The 20,969-nt window shown below is 45.1% G+C and overlaps 1 protein-coding gene across 2 annotated transcripts in view; it reads left to right on the forward strand.

Annotated features, from left to right (window-relative positions):
• Positions 1-4,362: 4,362 nt before the first annotated feature.
• ss (aryl hydrocarbon receptor spineless) overlaps positions 4,363-20,969 on the forward strand; it is a 136,483-nt gene continuing 119,876 nt past the window's right edge. For both annotated transcript variants that reach the window (XR_015292028.1, XM_086907953.1), the window contains exon 1: positions 4,363-4,649. Coding sequence is in view for 1 of the 2 variants with exons in the window: in XM_086907953.1 (XP_086764079.1) it covers positions 4,528-4,649 (122 nt within the window). In the remaining variant the exon portion in view is untranslated. The remainder of the gene's footprint in view (positions 4,650-20,969) is intronic.

The raw sequence follows: 20,969 nt of genomic DNA on the forward strand, positions 1-20,969 counted from the left end.
TTTTTTTGCGGTATTTATTGTACGCCAAAGAAGAATTTTTTTTTTTTTTTATAAAGGAAATAATTCCTTAAAATTAAAACTTTGGCGAATATTTTTATCTTCTTTAATCTGACTAAATATTATTATTTAAACGCTGTTACCTGAACGCGAATAGAAGTTTCCGAGGAATAATTCATACAAGTGCAAAAAGAACGCGAGGCAATTGCGAGCAAGAAACAATTGCAGAGAAAAGCCTTGGGAAGTTATAATTAGTTCTACGTGTTTTTCAGATAATTGTAGCCATGCATTATAGAATAAGCAGCGCTGTGGAAGAAAAACCATCCGATACATAGACAGAGAAAAGTTTAAATTGAGGCAAACGTTGTTTTACGTAATGCCGCCGACGACGATGTTGATCACTTATCTCGAATAACCCTTCTCTTTCTCGCTGTCTTCTCTCTCCGTCCAGAGCTTTCAAGTCCCCGTGCAAAAATTCTCTCTCTCTCTCTCTCTCTCTCTCTCTCTCTCTCTCTCTCTCTCTCTCTCTCCACTCTCTCTCTCTCTCTCTCTCTCTCTCTCTCTCTCTCTCTCTCTCTCTCTCTCTCTCTCTCTCTCCAACTCTCTCTCTCTCTCTCTCTCTCTCTCTCTCTCTCTCTCTCTCCAACTCTCTTTTCCTCCAAATTGTAGCAAATACCGCAAATATCGCGATAAAACTCTCAATTTAAAAAAAAAAAGGAAAAAGTATTTCTTCCAGTTTACTCGTAGATTCCCCGTGTCATCATATCCGATGCGATCGAAAAATATCGAAATCGGTGATCGAGAGACGATACGTGTTGCAATTCTACGCTCTGACGAAATAATACAAAGCTCGTTTCACGATCGTGTTACATCTCCCGTATCGGCCATCGAATATTTTCTTTCCAACAGACGATACGCGGAGGGTGGTGACCGGATATCGAGCGGAATGGAAATGGAATGGAATCGCATGTCATCCAAACGTTTCGATCAATTCGCAATCTTGTTATTGTGAAGTGAAGTTTCAGTATCGGATACAATCGCTTCAAAATGTGTGCAACCTGTGCTCGACACGATCGCGACACGATCGGTTCTTAGCTTAACGTCGCTTCGATATCGCTACGTGGCCGTTCCACGTCTCGAAATACGTATCGAACGTGTTTCACGATCCGATTACGCTCACGAAGAGAATCCCTTCTTTGATAAGTCGTGTTGGGGGCGCGTGCGAAGAATCGTTCGAGCAATATTTGGCGATTGTATCGTTACACGGACGATTTGAGTTGAGAGAAGGATTCCTCTATCGAGGATTAACGTTGGATCATTTTATCGGATAATAAATCGTATCGAGAATACATTTGTGAAAAATGGTTTGGTAATTTAATAATAACGTCGATCGACAGATGATATTCTATCCCAGTGAGATTATTAATAAGAATCGTGTATCTTGATTTGAACGTTCGTATCTGATTTGTTGGATGAAAAAATATGGTAATTATCTCGTTTAAGCGGTCAATCGAGATAATTTTTTTCCGTTTATGCGTACGAATAACATTTAAATGATATATATATATACACGTTTTAATTGTATTTCGTGGAAGATGCAATTATATTTTCCATTCCGTCGGAACGATTTCGCATGCACGAGAAGCATCCATGGAGACAGAAGTCACAGGACACAGAAAAGATTACTCAACGCATTCGTAATCATTTTTCTTCTACTCCTAGAGAAGAAAAGGAATGCTATGATTTAACGCGAAATCGTAATATGAACGGGACAACAACAAAGATAGAATCGTACAAATTGTGCAAACAAGATTTCACCATTTTAATGCTCGATGAGCTTACTTTCACCTCTGCCTCTTCCACTCGTCAAGTTTACAAAAAAAAAAAAAGAAAAGAGGAACTCGTTCGCGACTGGAATGATGATGATGTCCACTAAAGTCTTATCGTCACGTTCTCTCACCAATCTATCTCCTCCTCTCCCATCGATTCTTAGAAAATTAAAAGAAAAATTACAGTCTCCGGTCTCATCAGTGCCCGCTTCGTATATCGCGGATGAAACGACAGGGAGCGAGGAGGGGGGGGGGAGGGGGAGGAGGCGAGCGTCGAACTTAAACAGAGTCGTCCCGGTCGGAAAAATATTGCGAACGACGACGCGGAATAGATGAATCCGAGGCGAACGAAATTCCCAGCCCGGCGTCGTCCTTGGACGCGACAGAGAGCGGGCTCGTGCGCGTAGGAGTGGCCCGTCCGTGGGACAAGGAAAGGGTGATCACCGGTGGAATAGGTGTAATCGTTTAACGCGCGCGATGGTATCGTTGCGGCGCGGCGCGGGTTGGGCAGAATAGCGCCATGCTGGGCGCCCGATTGGCCCGGCCGTTGGGCCGGTGGGCGTGGCCACGGGCGAGGGAGGGGATGGCGCGAGCCTAGGGGCAATTTCAGGGGGTGGAAGGTGGCGGTCGGAGCGGGCATCGCGTCGTGGTCACCTCCTCTTCCCGACGAGGTAAGTTGTGCCCACCACGAACCGCGCCGCCACCACCACCCGATCCGATCTATGCCACGGTCTCTCCTGACTTATGCTACGCCCGGCAGGGCAGCCAGTACACGATACGCTCCTACCAGGCGAACACCGGGTTTCTCCGTGCTCGTTTACCTCTACCTCTGTCTCCTCTACCAACGCCACGGTTTTCGACGCGGAAATCGTACGGGCGGCGGCCGCGAATCCGCGTCTCTTCGCGCGAGTCGCGGGGAGAGAAAAAAAAGTGTCGGTCGAGGGGGGTGGGAAGGAGGGGGCCTACGGTCGCGGGTGGGGGGGGAGATGTGGAGCGGGCGAAGGGAGGGAGGGAAGTGTTGGCGGGTGAGAGAGGGATGCGCGGTTCAGTTTCCGCGTGCACGTGACGTGATCTGATCGTCTGAAAACGTGGCTGGAATAATAATATCGTGTCGGCGATCGCGAACTGGCAAACCCAGTGTGGTGCTTTTGTGTACGTGCACACACGGTTTTAAAGGTTAGAAACTGAGGCCCTGTCACGTGATCGCCTGTACGCGGCGAATACCTTCTAATTGGAATACTACCGCGTTTTGATTAAAGAGCGGTAGTGGTTGGTACACCCTATCGAGTAGTGAGTGGCGATAGCCGAGGGCTGATAGCAGTGAGAAAGCACGAGAGTAGCTAGTATTTTTTTTTTCTCTCTCCTTTTTTCCTCCCCCCCCCCTTTCTTTCTTTTTTTCCTTTCTTTTTTTTTTTTTTTTTTTTTTTTTTTCGGTGGCCGATCGAATCGGATGGAAGGGAAGGATGAACGCGTCACAACGACGCCGTAGGACGCGAGAGGACAGTTTCGACGACGGGTTTAGTTTCGCGCGAGTTTCGATCTTCGAGTGCGATCGGAGCGGGATCGTGATCCCGCGACGCATCGGTGGACGTTTCCGCAGTGACGGTGGACGGTTGCAGTGACTGTGACACTGGTCGATGCTCGACTGTTCCCGCGTCGCGATGAGCGCGTCAAACGAGAAGTGATCGTTTCTGGAAAAATCTCGTCCGAATACGAAGAGATATAATATCGCGCAGTGCGTACCCGGCAAATGTGGGGAACGGAAACGGTGGATCTTACCTTGAGGAATTGTGGAAGATGATTTTTCGTCTCGTCGATCGCGATCCGACGGGGGGATCCGTGTACAACGTGTCAACAACAGTGGTATCCCGGTTTTGAATTAATTGAAACGAGTTGCGTTATCGAACTGCCGCGCAACTGCCGTGCTTCGAGCGATCGACGCGACCAGCGGACAATTTCGCGCCGCCGTCCGCCCGCCGTCCCGCTAACCATCGAGTAGTCGGCCGATCTTTTTTCTCGTTCGTTCGCTCGTTAAAAAAGTTGAAAAAGAGTGCGACAATCGGATCGATGCGGTCTAAAAATCTATAAATTCCGTTTGAAGGGGAGGGTGGTGGAGGAGGCGTACTCTAACTACATCATCCCATATCGGACGGTGTTAATCGTCGATATATAATAGTATATATAGTATCTACACACATATACGGGCGCGGGAAGAGGCAGAGAAGTGTCCGTTATCAGTGGTACGTTGCCGCAACGGGAACAGCTGTCGCAGCTGCATCGTTGCCCCGACGCCCAGCACCGGGATCGAGGATCGAGAGCTGGACGACGCCGGCAGCTGGCCGACCCGCCAGTGACAGACAACGATGACGTAGCGTCGGCAGAGGCAAAGGGCGTCACGGTCTGCACGGTGTACGCGCTGGACAGGACCGCCTCGGCGGGGCTGGGGGTGGTCGGGGGTGTTGTCGGTGTCGCTGGCGGTGGTGGAGCGGCAGCAGCAGGAGGAGGGGGAGGAGGAGGTGGTGGAAGTGGCGGCGGTGGTAGCGGGACAAGCATCGGGGGTGAAGTGCAGGGGGTGGTCGCCGGGATTTGTGGACCAGCGTCCCTCTCGGCGACGGATTACGTGACGGCGGCATGCTATCCCCCGGGACCTCAGCTCACCCTGACCGCCTCTCACCCTCAGCCCCACGTCGTTGATCCCGCGATGACGCCCACCTCGGCGCCGGTACCCACCCCGACCACGGCGTCGGGACCCAACAACCCGGTCGCCATGAGCCAACTGGGAACCGTCTACGCCACCAAGAGGCGACGTCGGAACGGAAAAAGGTATATATATGTGTGTGTGTGTGTGTGTGTGTGTGTGCCCTCTCGTTGCGCCGGTTAAATGCCCGTGAATATCGTCGTACGCGTGGTGTACTCTGTATGGTATGAAATGCCGGTTACGCGGATGTTGGCTTCCTGACTGGTCGGATTGGAGAATAGCGTGATGATACTTGGAGTGGCGAAGCTTCCATCGGAATTTATCAAATTTTTTTTCTCCCCCCTTTTTTTTTTTAACCAGAGTCGTTTGTTTGGATAAGTTTGCGCGATAAGTCGAGGGAGGGATATTATTAGGATTAGGAGGGGGAGTTGGTTGGACGCATGGCCAATGCTTTTACATTAGGTTTTGCGCGGTATATATACGCGGTTGTGGTATAGCAATTTGGCGGGTAATCGACGGTCTCTCTGTGTATATATATATATATATATATATGTATATATATATCGATAAAATGCACTTGCACGAAACGTTTGTTTTGTTTTTATTATACAAATTATGGAAATGGTATTGTTTGGGCCAATTGGTCGAATGGAAAGAAGCGAGGGGAGGGAAAAAAAAGGGAAGAGGAAAAAATAGATGGGATGGAAAAGTTGAGAGGATTCGATAAATTTGATTGATCGCGAGCGACGGATTATATCCAAACCACGAAAATCACAAGGATGTAATCATCGTTACGTTGATTACATATCCGTTTCGGTAATTCAATTTATATCAAATTTATCTTGCCGTTTCTCTTCTCGACACGACAATACCAATTATCCACGGCTTACGCAATACGTAAGAAAGAAAGAAAGAAAAAAAAAATGAAAAAAAAAAAATAACAATAAAAAACCGTGAAAAAAGGGGGGACATCGAGGACATATATCATACTCGTTCCTGTTCTCGTCACTTTGTTTCTAATTTGATTGCGCGCGTTCATATTTCTTGAATTATTTAAACGAGTTTACGCTTTTACCACCGTATGATGCGACGTATACTTTTATCCATGCGTGTAATTCTGAAAGAAATCTGAATGAATGATTTTTCCTCTTATACGCGGATAATAGTTTGGAAAATCGAATGTAAAGATATATAATAACGATAAAAACTCCATTTATGGAGGAAACTCCGACGGAGGACAAACGACAGACAGTTCGTAGTAATAAAAGCGGGGCGGTAAAAATATTCACCGACTACATTTTAATTCACGTATTTTAAAAAATTTGACGAATCAATGAAAATTGTTGTCGTGTACGTAGAGCACGATAGGAGGGGGGAGGGGGGGGGATTATACGTAGATTTTCTTCTCTGAACGCGCGAAATTAATCTTCGTATTTTTATCATTTTTCATACGATATTTCATATACATATTTATTTCGATTGGAAATCTTTCGTACGACGGATAAGATAATGGAACAACTTGAAAGTTGAATATTATTCGTTTTTAATTTTTTTTTTTTTTTTTCTCTCTACTTTATAGCATTACGAAGTCGTCGACGATGATATTCAAACTAAATATAATATTAAAATTTTAAGAGTTGATTTTATCCCTCCTTGAAGATTATAATATTCCAACTTGCGTAAGAAGCGTGTATATTCCCTATAAAATATTCCGTAACAAAATAGAATTATTATTTTAATATTTTATTTTAATTTCGTAATATAATTTATCGCTCGAATTCGCTTAATACCACGATTAACACCACGAATACTTTTACCGACCGACTGTATTCCACCTTTTTTTTTTGAATCGCGTTGCGCGTTGGTTTATCGCGTTACGTGTTTGTTTTCATTCGGTGCAAACCGTTCGATATAATTGGAGCGATCGGTTTAGATAATAAGAGGGGTCTATTAGTGTTCGCTTAATAGGGTATTGATGAAAATTTTCGTTCCGATAAATGGAGGCGAGATAAAAGCGGGGAGCCCCCGCTGTAATTTGTTAACCGTTCAGGAGAACGATAGGCCACGAAGTATCGTGACATGGTACATGTACAATTCATGTGTCTAAAGCCGGTGCTAATGGGATCGAAGAAGGGTGTTTGCACGTGAAGCGCGACCAATGGTGAAGTTAACGTTCGCCAGTCGTTTCAAAGACATACATTTCATCGGATTCCGAGGCTGGAACAGCTTATAGCCGATGTTTTTCACATAACCACGATCGATTATGCGCTAACTCGCCGCTTCGATGTGTGTATAGATCGTAAATTACAGAGCTCGACCGAGATTCGTCATTATTGCATCATCGGCGAAAACGTTAATAAACGAGAATCATTCGTATCGAACGCCTTTCCTACTTCGTAAACGCTTTGTATTTAATCGTTGCTCCCTTCCTCTCGTTTTTCTTCGCGTCTCTGTTCTATTACGGATTATTACGGATTGTGCGTTCGTAATTTTTCGTAACTTGTTTCCTTTTCTTTTCTTTTCTGATTCACCGGATCGAACGATTGATTCATCGGCGAATCAAATTTGATTTGAGATAAAATAACACTCGTCGTCGTATGCATTCGTATATATTAATCGCTTGAAAATCGCGATTTTTCTCTCGTCTCTAAACCTAAGAGACACGAGACAAGTATATTCTTCCTTGACAAATTTCGATCTTGTTTCTTCGCTTCTTTTATTCTTACGAAGCCGATGTCTATTCGACCCTCTCCAATCATAATCGATGCTGAATCGTTACTCGCACTCCGAATTCATCAGAATTCCAACCACGCCGTTCCAAAGTTCAAACGTCGAGAAGCCAATTTATCAACTCCGTTCAATCCAATTACCTAGTTTTTTACCGGGAGAAAGTCGCGTACACCCACGGATCCTGCCCTTGGAATTAAAAATTGTTCGAAAAACGAGAAGAAAGAAAGGCTGGCTCGATCAATTTTCAACCGGTGAGCAGTCGATGGGAGGGAGGTGAGTTATCGAAGGGATTGGGATATCGCACGATTATAATTCCCGCGACTTTTAATTTTTTCGCGGCGAAATGCGCGCGAGTACAAACGCGCGAATACGCGCGTCGTTCGAGCGCGACACACGACTCTATCGGACACGCGTGTATATAAATAAAGCGCGACGATGCACGACGTGCATACGTGTACGTTCGATACATCAAGAGAAAGATAGACCGGGGATAACCGGTGCTAAGCTGACAGAGACGGAGTGCGCCACTGATTGCGAATAAGGGGAAGCCCTCTGGCCATGGAATATCCGCCTGAACTTTGCTCGAATCGTTTGCATACGTTTGCTCGTAATTAGTTGAGATATTGAGCCGAATCGGCCCGACTTCCTCCCCCCCCCCCCTCCCCTCCCCCCTCCTTTCTCCCTCTTTTTTTCATCGCGTGCAACGACACGACGATTTTTCGTCGGAATCGGCGAAATTGAAATTTTGAACCTCGTCGTTGGATCGTCGTTGTTGGATGATCGATTTAATAAATAATTTCTTCGACCCGAAGAAATAATCTTCGAATATATATATATATATATATATATATATATACACGTGTGTGTGTGATTTTTATTATAAAGTGGATTGAATTACAAAATCGAGGAGTAAAAATTTTAAGGATGAGAGATACAGAGGTCCTCGAGAGGAGAGATACTCGATTTAATTAGACTTAATTGGTGCGATTCGTCATATCTGCGTTTTATTTTAATGTTTCTTTTTTTTTTTCTTTTTTCTTTCTTTCTTTCTTTTTTTGTGCTCGGGGGAAGTGTTTGATAAATTTTTCCAGATGATATCGCATCTCCGGGAGGAAAGTTATCGGGTCGAGTTTTACAATTATAATTACGATTATTTATCGACGGATCAGCATGAATATTCATGGTGGTATAACGCGTCCATAAAAGAGAAGAAAAAGGGAAGAAGAAAGGAAAAGGAAAAAGAAAAAAAAGAAAGAACCCCGTGACATAATCGACCGATAGGATAATTTAAGCCAACAGTGCCGCTTTACCGTAATGACTCACGTCACCCCTCCCTCCTCCTCCTCCTCCTCCTCCTCCTCCTCCTCCTCCCCCTCCCCCTCTCCCCCCCCGAATGTATTTTACATTTGTCGATATTTGTATTTCATCGTATTACGTGAATATTTCCCCCACCTCCCCCCTCCTCCCGAGCTGAGATATCGTCGACCGCCTGGATGAAATATACCTCACGTTCCCCGCGAAAGAACTCGCGGAATGACATTATTTCCTGGATTGCTCATTTGAATAAAACTTAGATTATCGAGGGGATAAAAACCTTCGACATGCCACTCACAAGTCGAAGCTTTCACGTAAACCGAATCGCGTCGTCTGGCGGGGTTTATTTTTCGTAAAGCGCAATTTAATTGCACGAAACTCCCCTCCTCCTCCTCCTCCTTTCCTCCCCCATTCGCTCGAAGCTGTTTTCTGTCTCGAAGCAAAGAATAGAAGGGAGGAGGAGGAGGAGGAGGAGGAAGGGTTTCGATCGTCTCGATCGGCCTCGATGTCTCGAACGATGTTGGGACGAGCGAGTGACCGGCTCGTTCGTTCACGATTTAAGCTCGAGTTTCTCGACTCGAGAGAGATCAAGGAGATCACGGGTGAACAGCGTAATGGAGTTTTAAACGGTGTTTCGAGACGTACCAGAGTCGACGATCCTCTTCTTCTCGCTCCCCCTCCACCGGCCCCCACTAGTTTCCCTTTGATACGATAAAGAACGAGGAGGAGGAGGAGGAGGAGGAGGAAAAAGAACGAGATCGACTATCCGGCAGAGAGAGAGAGAGAGTTGGACCCTAGGGCGTTCTGTCTGCTTTCGCATTCTCCGCTTCTTGGACTCCTTGGACGGATTCGTGGAGTCCTTCCCTCGGGCGTTCCGTTGGTCCTAGGTGAGCGCGTAGGTTTTGTAAGGACGCCGCGGCGGTTTCTTACGCGGTGCTCTCTCTCTCTCTCTCTCTCTCCCTCGGCTATAGTAGAAATGGTAGATCGTACAGTAGATTGATGGAAACGTGGATGGGTAGAACGTGGGGAAATTTTGTAAGTGAAATTCGAAATTCTCTTTCCTTGAACGTTTATATTACGCTGCCTATACTTCTTGCCTTTTCATTATATTTCTCGTTCCGTCTGAAGCGAGTGGTGGTGAATCGCTTTACGATAATACGCATCACGGAAGTTGATAAGCTCTCTCTCTCTCTCTCTCTCTCTCCGTATTCTCGATTAATAATTTATTTCTAACAACGATGTCAGGTTGTTTATCATTCGTTCCGTGAACACGCGGATTTTCCGAGTGGAGAAACATCGGCTCTACGTTTACACATTAACGTAAACTTCCTGCGAAACGTTGGAATGATTTCACGCACACTTGCCGCATCGAGATTGCCATCCTGTTTCTGCTCGCTCGTCGTTCTACTCTACTAGAAAGGGGAGGAGCAAAAATTTTCGCGTGGCGAAAATGGCGGGAAAGCGTCGTCCTCCCGTGTTAAACGTTGGACGATCGCCTAACGACGATGATCCACGGGATGGCGAGAATTTCCCCAAAATTCCCGAGAGTTCGGGGAAGAAGGTGGACCGCGATGCACGGTGCTGCTGCTCACCGTGGCCTAATGACAGCAGCTTCTATAATTTGGAGTTTTTGAGCGAACGGCCAAATTACCGGCGAACGAAGGGATTACTGTTATTACACGCGGCCGCGGACTCAGTCGAAACCTGATTATACTTTAGTCAGTCAGTCTCTCTCCGCTCTTCTGTTCGCCCGTTCGACTGTCAGCTTCGCTCTCGGTTCTCCGGCCCGAGATGGGGGCCCGATCTCTTTTCAAACCTATCCTATCCCGCACACCAATTCGCCCCCTCTCAGCTAACTATTGCCCCATGTGTGAATGGGTTTCCAAGTCTTCTTTTTTGTTTTTTTCACGAATTTGAACCCTTGGAGTTTTTTCCAGTCGACGAAAAAATTTCCAGCCGATCTTTCCGGAAAGTAAGAGTTTTAATTCTCGAAAATTGTAACGTACGGTTAGAGGGGTTGTTGTTGCACTTCAATTCGAGACGATGCTTCCGTTCGAGCGTTCTTTTAATTAAAAATCGGGCGGTGAAACGAAAGGGCGGGACACAGGATTGGGAACAAGGATTGGGAAATCGTCGCGAGACGAAAGCAAAGAATCGTTTACGAGGATGATTTTTTGATGGACAGCTGCCGCGTCGTGTCGGGTTTCGGGACTGATTTGTTCTTAAGTTGTCGCGCATCCTTAAACGCTCGTCTAATGTTCGTTTATAGCCTTGCAACGAACCTGCTTCTCAGCTGATCGAACCACGAGAACGTGCGAGTTAAACGTAACAATCCTCCACGAATCGAAATACTTTTCTTTCTCGATTCGATATAAATGTTCGAATTTTTATTACGACGTTTCACTCGATTCTCTCGATTCACTCGATCTTTAATCAATCGAGGATTATACAACCGTTTCTCGAATCTCGTTTGCCCAAAACGTGCAAAATCTTCGAAAGGAATCAACACTCTTTTCACGACGATTCCTCCAACTCTTGAATTAAAAATTCGAGTCACCGTCCACGATGTTACACCCCCACTCTTCGAATTAGACTTCTTCCCCCCCAATTTTGGAGCACGAGACGGAAAAAATCGGGGAAACGGTTTAGATATCGGGCAGGATCGGGGCAAGATTTAATTCCTCCGGCGAGAAGGAGGATATCGTTTACCTACTTTCTACGTCGCAGCGGAGCACACAGTGTAATTTAATAGACTTCCCTCGCGTTAGTCGGCGCCGTGATGCGTTTCGCTCGTGCGAGAGATATGTATAGGCCGAGGCCGCGACAACACCATTATTGCTGGAACACTCATAACTCCCGTAACCAGCCACACCCAGCAGATTTAACACCTCGTATCCAATTATAACGATGCCCCGTGTCACGCGTGTAATTGGTGCCCCGTTACATATTGCCGGGTCGCTTCCGACCCTCTACTCGATCTCCATTCCCTCTTCGCAGCTACCTAAAAATCTTCGCGTATTTTCCTCATTTTTCTTGTCATCGGTGAAATCTATCTCGTTGGATAGAAGTTCGAGCAGAGGAAATGTTTCTCTGGTTGACAGAGATCTCGAATAACGAGCGATTTCTTATTCTTCTTCTTATTAAGAAAAGGAAGAAATAAAATGGAAAGAATATTTGGATCTCCGATCATTGTAACTTAATTAAACATTTATTCTCTCGTTGTCGCAACGAACGTAAGAAAGGTGAGTTTTGCAGGCTGTGAGGTTTGCGATTCGCTCGAAAGGAAAAAGTTCAAAGTCACGAGAAGGGAATTCTTTCGGAGGAGATTCGAAACGTTGATGACGGTTTCCCGGCTTTTTTATATACTCGAGAAATCGCAGTGTTACTCTTCAGTTCGGGATCACAGCGATGAAGGAGAGATAATTGCTCATTAACTCTTTTTTTAAACGTCGTATCAACCGTACTTTATCTCGGTCGCGATATTTTACCGGCGAAACAAGAGAGTGGTTATTTAATAAAAAGAAGAAGAAGCCTTCGAAACCTTGTCAAGATCGAGATACCATTTTCCACTATTCATTCCGAGTTAACTCCGCATCTTCACTCTCTGCTAATTTCGTTCCAACCGAATATATATATATATCGCCCTTCTTCGATCGTCTTCCACTGTAAATAACGTCCGGTCGCGCGTAGAAACAAAGTTTCCACGAAGGGTGTAGCGAGAAGGGCGAAGGAGAGAGAGGGAGGGAGCAGCGAAGAGGCGATTAAACAATCGGCGGGACGCGCAGTGCATCTTCCACCCGCGATCGGGGCTGCTGGCCCCAAAGGGGGACCAGCGGTGAATGGGCCGCACAGCAAGGAATATCCCGTCCTCGCGGTTACAGCACCGTGAATAGAGCCGTAACGAAGTGAAACGTGCAGGTGAATTTATGCCGCAGGAACGGACTCTCGTCGGCCGTCGCCCGCTTTTCGAAAAGCGGACTCGTGGCGGAGGGGAGAGGAGAGAGAGAGAAAGAAAAGAGGGAGGGAGGGAGGGAGGGGTGGAAAATTAATCGAAACGATCGCTTAAAAAGCCGCGTGTTGACGCGTGTTTCGAGAATTCGCGACGAGAAATGATTTGAATCTATCGAAAAATATCTTGGACGATGAGAGAATTCGTCCAATTGACGATTTCGAATGGAATGTAGAATTTTGTGCGATCTCTGGATTCGTGAAATCCAGAAATTTGTCGAAATTGGATTGAATTTTCGATTCGAATTTCTTATTTTCGAGAAGAAGATAAATTTTGGACGAAGAGAAGAAATGATGTGGGGGAGAGAGAGAGAGAGAGAGAGAGAAAGGAGGTGGCGAAGATTTCGCGGCGCGAAAGAAGCGGCCCTGGCCAACGAAAACGAATCCGGCTTTGGGCCTGGCCTCGGCCCGAGCTGGCCCCGCTGTGTGTTTAACTATTCAATAATTCATCCCGCCATTCATCACCAGCCAAGTGTAAAATTTATCTTATTTTTATGTATTGGCCCCCTCCAGCTCGCCACCATGTATCAACTTCTTATTAGCCACGATTTGTTTGGCGCGCGCGGCATCCCGTCCTCCACGCTTCTTCTCCGATTTTTCGTGCCCCGTGCCCGATAATAATAACGATCCCGCCAATCCCGCCAACCGTTATGCACCGTTCGATCGATCATCGAATTCCTCTCGAATCGATCGTTGCCCGTTCGTTGATCGTTGATCGCGAGATTTCGATATTTCGAAAGAAGAGGAGGAAGAGGAAATATATAATTGGGATTTTAATTTTAATATTAAAAGTAAAAAAAAAAAAAAAAAAACGAAATCTTACACGAAATTTCGTAGAAGAGGAAGAATGGATGGTGAATCCAGTTGAATCGATGAGACACGAAAGGGGGGGAAGAAAAAAGAATTACGTCAACTCGTTAACGAAACTCGTGCGAAGCCAATTCGCGATAAAAGTGTATATATATTATCCTGATGGATTTTGCTTCGAATTTTCAACGCAAAAGTTCTGGCCGTCTGAATTTCTTAATGGTCGTGCACCATTTGGGTCGACAAATAAGGGAACGGCTGGTTTCGAGTAACTGTTCATCAATCATTGAACTAAATGCGCATAAATTGCGTTAGAATGTTGTTGTTCGAAACGACCATCCTCTCTCTCTCTTTCGTCGCTGATCTATGAAATCTTGCCAACAAGACCGTGGAAGAAAAACACTTTTTAAACGAATGCACGCCTCCTCTCTCTACCGGGCTGCTATTAATTCATTCCCGTATCTGCTTTCTTGAACCAACCGATATTTATATCGTTCCCAGGGCAACCACGCGCGATACTCGCGCAAATCACGGTAAGAGAATAAAAGAAAGCTGGACATTCCTCGTAATTTCTCTCTCTCTCTCTCCCTCTCTTTTTCTTTCTCCTTATTAACACCGACGTGTGTTCCATTACACGAGTAATTAAATATAAAAGCTTGAAGTGCCTTCATTTTTCTTGTTGGCAAATAAAGAAGAAACACACACTCGTTTCGAATCGAATTAACACAGCGTGGAAAATAGAAATTAATTATTTTTATTTCATTATCTCGTCCGAAACTCTCCAAACATTCGGCTCGTCTCGTGATTTTCTTTGTTGTTCAATCATTCGTAAAAACGAATTCTAAATTTATATATTTTCTATATTAATCGTCTTTCTTTAATTTACGAAAAATCTAATTGCCCCCTCTCTGTCCCCCTCCTTCTCTCTTACGTGCGCAAATAAAAGACGCGTTTCATTATCAACGCGACGACGACACACGAACGAAGAAGAGGCGAGCGAGTTAAAGTAGAAAGAGAAGCGGCAACCAGTTTGGTCCACGTACCGGTTCAGATCCGATCAATCGAGCGTCTCTTTTCGAGGTGGAGATGGTACGCACGCACGCGCGTATCTGTTTTAAAAACGTCCTTCTTCGAAGCGGCCCACGTGTAATTACGATCATCAAGCCTTCTATCCGCGCGGTGAGAAAAACGGATGCTTGAAAAACGAAATGACAGGCTCTGGTGACGTAATGACAATGAGATGGGCCGCCTCCCGGCACCGGAAGTACCCGAGGATCAACCATCATCGCTCGCTTGTCATTCGTTCGCTATCGTTCGTTCCCCTCTCTTCCCCTCCCCCCTCCCAATTTTTTTATTTTATCTCATTTTATTTCATTCTTCCTCTATCCTTCTCCTCTATCCTTCCTCTCCTTTTCTCAGTGTGTAACGAATAAATGACTAAATTGCCGAGGAACGAGGCTAATTATCGAGCTCTCGAGGAAGGAAGAAAGAAAACAAGTATCGGCCGGTTTGCGTACGCGTCCAACCAATTTTGGACGTTGTTGGACTAGCGTGATTACTGGTTTTCGGGATGAGAGACGTCCGACGATTTCCTTCGAGCTGACAGGAGGAAACGTTTTAGGGGTGGATGGAGCCGGATGTGTTGCAGTGTTTAGGGACACATGGTCCGATCGTAGTCTCGATTTTGAGAAATTTTGCTGTAGCCTTACCTCGAATCTATCCTATTTTGAATATAATATTTTATTCGTTTACTTTTTCGAGCAGCCATCGTTCTTTCTTTCTCGAGCAGATAGAAATTGTTTGGAAAATTCTTCTTCGAATTCGACTCGATATCCAATTTTTGTCGATACAAAGTTCGAGTAGTTAACGATAAATAACACGATAGATTCTTCTCTTTTGTCAGAGAATCTATAATATTCAGATTCACCTGATGAAACTTCTGACATACAATAATATTCAATCCGTGATATCGTTGCTCTTCTGCCGTTACATCTGTTCGCAATCGAACGTTCCGCACAGAAATGATGGTTTAATCAAAAAGAAAGGAAAAAGAGGGAAGGAAGGGAGAGAGCGCGTGTACCGTTTCGAGGAAGCGGGAGGATGTAATTTCGTGGAATACGCGAAATAATTATCGAAACAGCGCGATACGAGAGTCGGGTGTTCCGCTATTTCGTGTAATTAGTTTGTCGACGGTATCATTAGTTCGAGTATGGTTGTGTCGGACCCTTCCTTCCTTGGACCCCCATTCGATTCCGCGCATTGTGCGCATCCTGACCTCTTTCCCGCTACGAACCAAGGTGTGGCCCTGCTTTTTCAACCACGTTCATGCCGAGTAATTGAGACACGAGTCTTCGATTCCTTCCTTTCGAACGAGAAGGAATCCCGTACCTCCCGGATCTCTTCGAAATAATAATATCGAGGCGAAAGAGAAGAAATCGAATGATTTTTTTTCAACTTTCGGTGGTCCGCGTTCTTTTCTTCCACGGTAGAAAAGTGAAACTCTTCTCGTTGGATTTTCGCGAACGTTTTCCCCAAATTTATCGTGGGATAGAGAGGAGAAAGCGAAGAGAATTTGAGGTAAAGGAGAGCGAGGGACTTTTTCTGATGGGCCGATCGCCGCATCCCCCTTCATTTCGAGCTATCCGCTCGTTTCGATAGAATTTGCATTCGAGGAACGCGAAATTGGGCGGTGCAAAGATAGAAGCTAATGCTCGCGGGGCGGACCACCTTGCCCTGTAAACACAGGGTAGCGGATGCCTTCCTGGCTTCATCATCCTCGCCCCGTTGTTGCGCGCCGCGTTCCACTTTCCGCCAATTTTTGAATTGCGAAATTGCGAGCATCCCGCGAGTTTCGAGCTTTCTATCGTCGAACCACCGGTTTCTTCCACACTTCCGACCCGATACACGCCCGCGTATCGTCGAACGCTTTCCTCCTCCTCCCTTCGAGAAACAAGTTTATAACCCGAATTTCGCTCCGTGAAAAGATCGAAACTCACGGCCTCCTGTTCGGCTCGCTTCGTTGCAACGATTATAACATTATCTTCGCTCCTCCTCGATCCTCTTTTAATCCACGATCGTTTTAAATTTATCTCTTCCCTTCGATTGGAAAAAAATTAATTTCGGCGTGAGAAAGAAACGTGTGTGTAATACGAAAATTGCCGACGGGGCAACCGATTATCCCTTTTTCCTCTAAGGAGGGGATCTTGTACGGTTTTGTTCGATAAAATGGGAATTTCGTATGGAAGAAAAGAAGGGGCGAGGAAGGTGGTAGGATCGCGTGACGTTGGATGGTACGGACGATCGCGGAGGAATTAAATGTTAAGATCGAAATGACAGTGTATTAAAACGTTTTACGATAAACATTCGGTCGCCGAAGGGAAGATGGAATTCGATGCACGGCAGGAATTAATTAATGAAAAGCGACGCGCTACAGATTGGCGTGAAATTGGCGGTTGGACGGGGCCGAATACCCTGTAAATACCAATATTCTGTCGCGGCCGGAATTTCGAATAAATATCGGCGCGTCGATCAACGTGTCATTTCTATGCTAATGGAGGCGATACGAACGGTGGCCACTTTGGTATTGGCTGCTTAAAGGCCGATTTGCACGTACTTGAACGACGGTCAACCGGTGCCATTTTGTGATTACGGTCTCGCGTAATGAACGAATAACAATCGGATTGCTTTGACTTATTGTTGTCTCTCGAGGGGAGAGAGAGAGAGAGAGAGAGAGAGAAGAAAGGAACGACGATGAATCTTTGAATCTTTTTTCTTCGATCGATCTTCGAGATTGTGACAAGGAAAGCAACAGTGGTCAACAGTGGGTTTTTTGCGATTGCCGGATATAATCGAAGCATATAGGCGAAACTTATTTAATAATTGTACGTTCGTGTTTTCGTGTTTCGCAGGATAATCGAATCGACGGGTTTTTAAACGATGGAAAAATCGTTTAATTTGTGTATTTTACAATTTGGGACAAATCTCGTTTACATCCAGTTATAATTTTCATTCTTAGATAGAAGAATAGTAAATATTATATATTTCTCAAATTATCAAAATCGACGTGTATATATATATACAATTTTTTTAGACAATCTGATACAACACGCATCGAGTCAAACTCTTTGCCTCTTTCTACTAAAAGATTTGCAAATTTTACTCCATCATCCTCCACCATTTCTCCCCATCCAATCCTTCAACTTGAACTTCTCCATCGCCGCCCCTAAATCCAAAATCCACTCTCTTGTCCGAAGAGCAACAACGCAGCCACGGTGTTGTAACACGGACAACAAACACACTCTTACCCCGATACGGCAATTTGCCGGGCACGGTTTTGGGGCCCGATCGATGGGCGATCCCTCGAGCGAGATGGGCGGGGGGAAATGAAGTCTTCTCTCCCGCGCAGACTTGTCTCCTGGTGATATGCAAATTTGATCGGCGCATATCGCTGTTACAAATTCGAGGTAGGCCTCGAAGGAAGAAAAAGAGAGAGAGAGAGAGAGAGAGAGATCGGCGTAGACGTGTAATCTTCGAAGCTAGCCACTAGGCGGGGTAATAACACGCTCGCGATCACCGCGGCGGGGTATCAAGATGCTAGGGAGCGGAGTCGTGCACGTAGCGCGAAATCGGTAGCAAGTACCTAACAGGTGAACACTCGGAGTGATTTTCTGTTGTTGTTGTTGTTGTTGTGTGTGTGTGCGCGCGCGGAACCTGGCCCCTCGGTGTTACGGGCGTTTATTTTAACCGTTTCGGGGCTCGATACCGATTATTACGATATTATCGTAGGTGTGTCGCGGAATTGAATGTCGGTGGGGCTTCGTGGGAGAGAAGGCGAGATTCGAGGAGAATCTGAGAAGGAATCGTTGGCTCGTTGTTGAAAGTTGCGGGGGAGTGGCGATGGGGAAGGATGGATGGGAGGTAAAATTTTTAGGAGGCGAGAGACGAGCGGAAGGAATGGAAGGAGGGTCGTTTACTGATAAAATTTTGATGAAACAAGATGAAAGGACGAATTGGAACGAAGATTGTATGGAAAATTGTGGAGGAATAGAGAGTACAATGAGAAGAGACGAGAAGAAGAAGAGAGGAAGAGATAGGAGTCTAGGAGTATAATCATCGATTGATACAATTTTCAAAGAAGAGATAGGAATTGAAAGGAATGGAGATAGAAGGAATTGGAATAAAAGACTCGTTTCAAGAAGGAATAAGAATGATAAAGAGGATAAAAGAATTAGAATCTGGGAACTCGAGTAATCGAATCGAAAAGAGAAAACCGATTGAAATCATCGAGTGATACAATTTTCGAGAACGAGGGGGAAAAAATATAAAAGAGGAATCGATCGGAAGGAGTGTGAAAAGTGAAAAGAAAAGTGAAAAGTGGTGATTGAATCGACTGTATGATTAAAAAAAAAAAAAAAGGGAAAAGAAAGTTTTTCGGCGAGAGAGATAACGTGTATCGGTTTTCCTCGCGTGCCCCGTAAGCATCGTTGGCGAAAAACTCGGCCTGCCCAACGAACTTGCCCGTAATTTCGGAATTCTTCTAACATTGTGAACGCCCACTTGATGTTTTCGATATCGTGTAATCGTAAAAGAGCGGCCTCGCGGGACAATATTATGTGCCGTAACGTCGGTATAAATTTTCGAACTCGAAGTTTTTTCTCCTTTTTCCCTTTTTCTTGCCGCCCGATCCGTATTTTAATTAGCATAATTTCAACCGCGCCGTCGAGGTGGCAGGTGGGACAAGAGCGAGCCCGTTTCCGGCAGCCGCCGCCGTCGTCACCGCCGTACTTGATTTATTTAATAAAATTACAGACGAAGGAAAAAGAAGAAATGCGGGAGCGCGTTAACACCGCGTCGGTGATCGATACTTAAGCAAATAACGGTAATAATGAATTGAACCGCACGGGTATAAATAAGTGATATAAGTAAATAATAATAATGACGAATGATAAGTGGATTAAGACGAAAAAAACGAAACGAACCAATAATTGATTATTTAACACGTTTATTTATAATTGTTTTTCGTGAGCAATTATGCAACCACGGCAGGAAATGCGATAGTTTGATCGACGAGAATTTTCGAGTAACGAAAATTTATTTTTCGATTGCTCCATGTAATACAATAATAGAGATGCAATAATGTGTTTTTATTTCGAGGAATCCGTTGACTGGTGTATTTATTATCATCCGCTGATGAGAAGATAGGACGGGAAACGCGCGCGCGTGTGTGTCGAGCGAATAAAAGCACAGGTTCCTTTGTCAGCCGGCAGGGAAGGACTTTGGTTCGAAAGGGTATTAAGATCGACATCGATTCGCGGAGAGAGAACGAAATCAATTTATCAGGCTGTCTGACGAATGCGTTTCTGAACGAGGCAACACCCACGCTCACGGATCGGCCGCGCGATCAATGTTGTCGGCGTAATTAATTCGCCGGCATTACGCTGGGTCTCGAACGATTAACGAATCGATTTATACGCCGCTCGTTGTTCGATTTCGAGCCGCGTGTCTTTGAGCAATTGTTCAACCAACACCGACACCGTGAAATTTATCAATCGCCCGATTATCGCCGTCGATCTTAATCTTTGGATCAAGGGAAAAGAGTGAGGAAAAATCTTGACAAATGGAGGATTCGAATACCCGTTTGGTTGGAAACGAGAAAAAATTCTCGAAAATTATTTTTTTATACCGATATTATTATTATTATTATTATTGTTGTATCAAGGAGCGATTGCACCGACTTTCACTCTCGACGCGATGTCCATTCTCTCGCGAGAAATATCGTCGAGCGTGTTACGGAAAAAAAAAAAAAGAAAGGAAGGAAAACGAAGGAAGGCGAAAGAGGCGTGAAGGAATAAGGAAAATCCATACGTTTTCTTCGGTTTATTCCAATCTTTTTTGTCATCTGGTGTAGTCGTCGACCGCTTGAAAAATCGGCCGCTTTTAAGAATAATCGGTAGATGCGGTTGCAACATGATAGTCGCGCAGCGGTGTATACGCACCAGTTACGCGACCGATCCGGTGTCACCATTTTAGAGATTTTTCCGCAAGCTTTCTTCTTCTTTTTCTCCCTCTCTCTCTCTCTCTCTCTCTCTCTCTCTCTCTCTCTTCCCCTCGAATCTCTATGCTTTCCATCTAATTCTTTCCTGCCTGCCGCTCTAGAAATATTAATTGTACAGCATATTGCACGTATCTTGATTCGAGGGGGAACAACGTATCGTTCCTTGCCTTGGTGATTTCAATGCCTGGACACTTTTCACGTTTTCGATCACGAGTATACTCTATTCGCTCTTGATAAAAAAATTTCTTTTTTTCAATTTTTATTAAATTGAACTCGATCGTTGCAAGTTGATGCATTACTTTCGGTCGAACATCGTGTTGCAGCGGGGATTACGATGAGATATCGTGAACGAGTTGTATCTCTCGTTGAAGAGCAAATTGAGCCAAAGCCCGGCTAGCTGTTGAGCAGAGAGAGAGAGAGAGAAAGAGAGAAAGAGAGAAAAGAAGAGACGAGCGATGAAACGCATAGCAGGTGTAACATAAAATGCAGCGTGCAACGGGCTTTAGCAGGGAAGAGAAGAGAAGAGAAGAGA

Source organism: Apis florea, unplaced genomic scaffold, assembly GCF_048593485.1.
Source record: "Apis florea isolate Af1SG1 unplaced genomic scaffold, ASM4859348v1 contig_3034_pilon, whole genome shotgun sequence".
NCBI classification, from domain to species: Eukaryota; Metazoa; Arthropoda; class Insecta; order Hymenoptera; family Apidae; genus Apis; species Apis florea.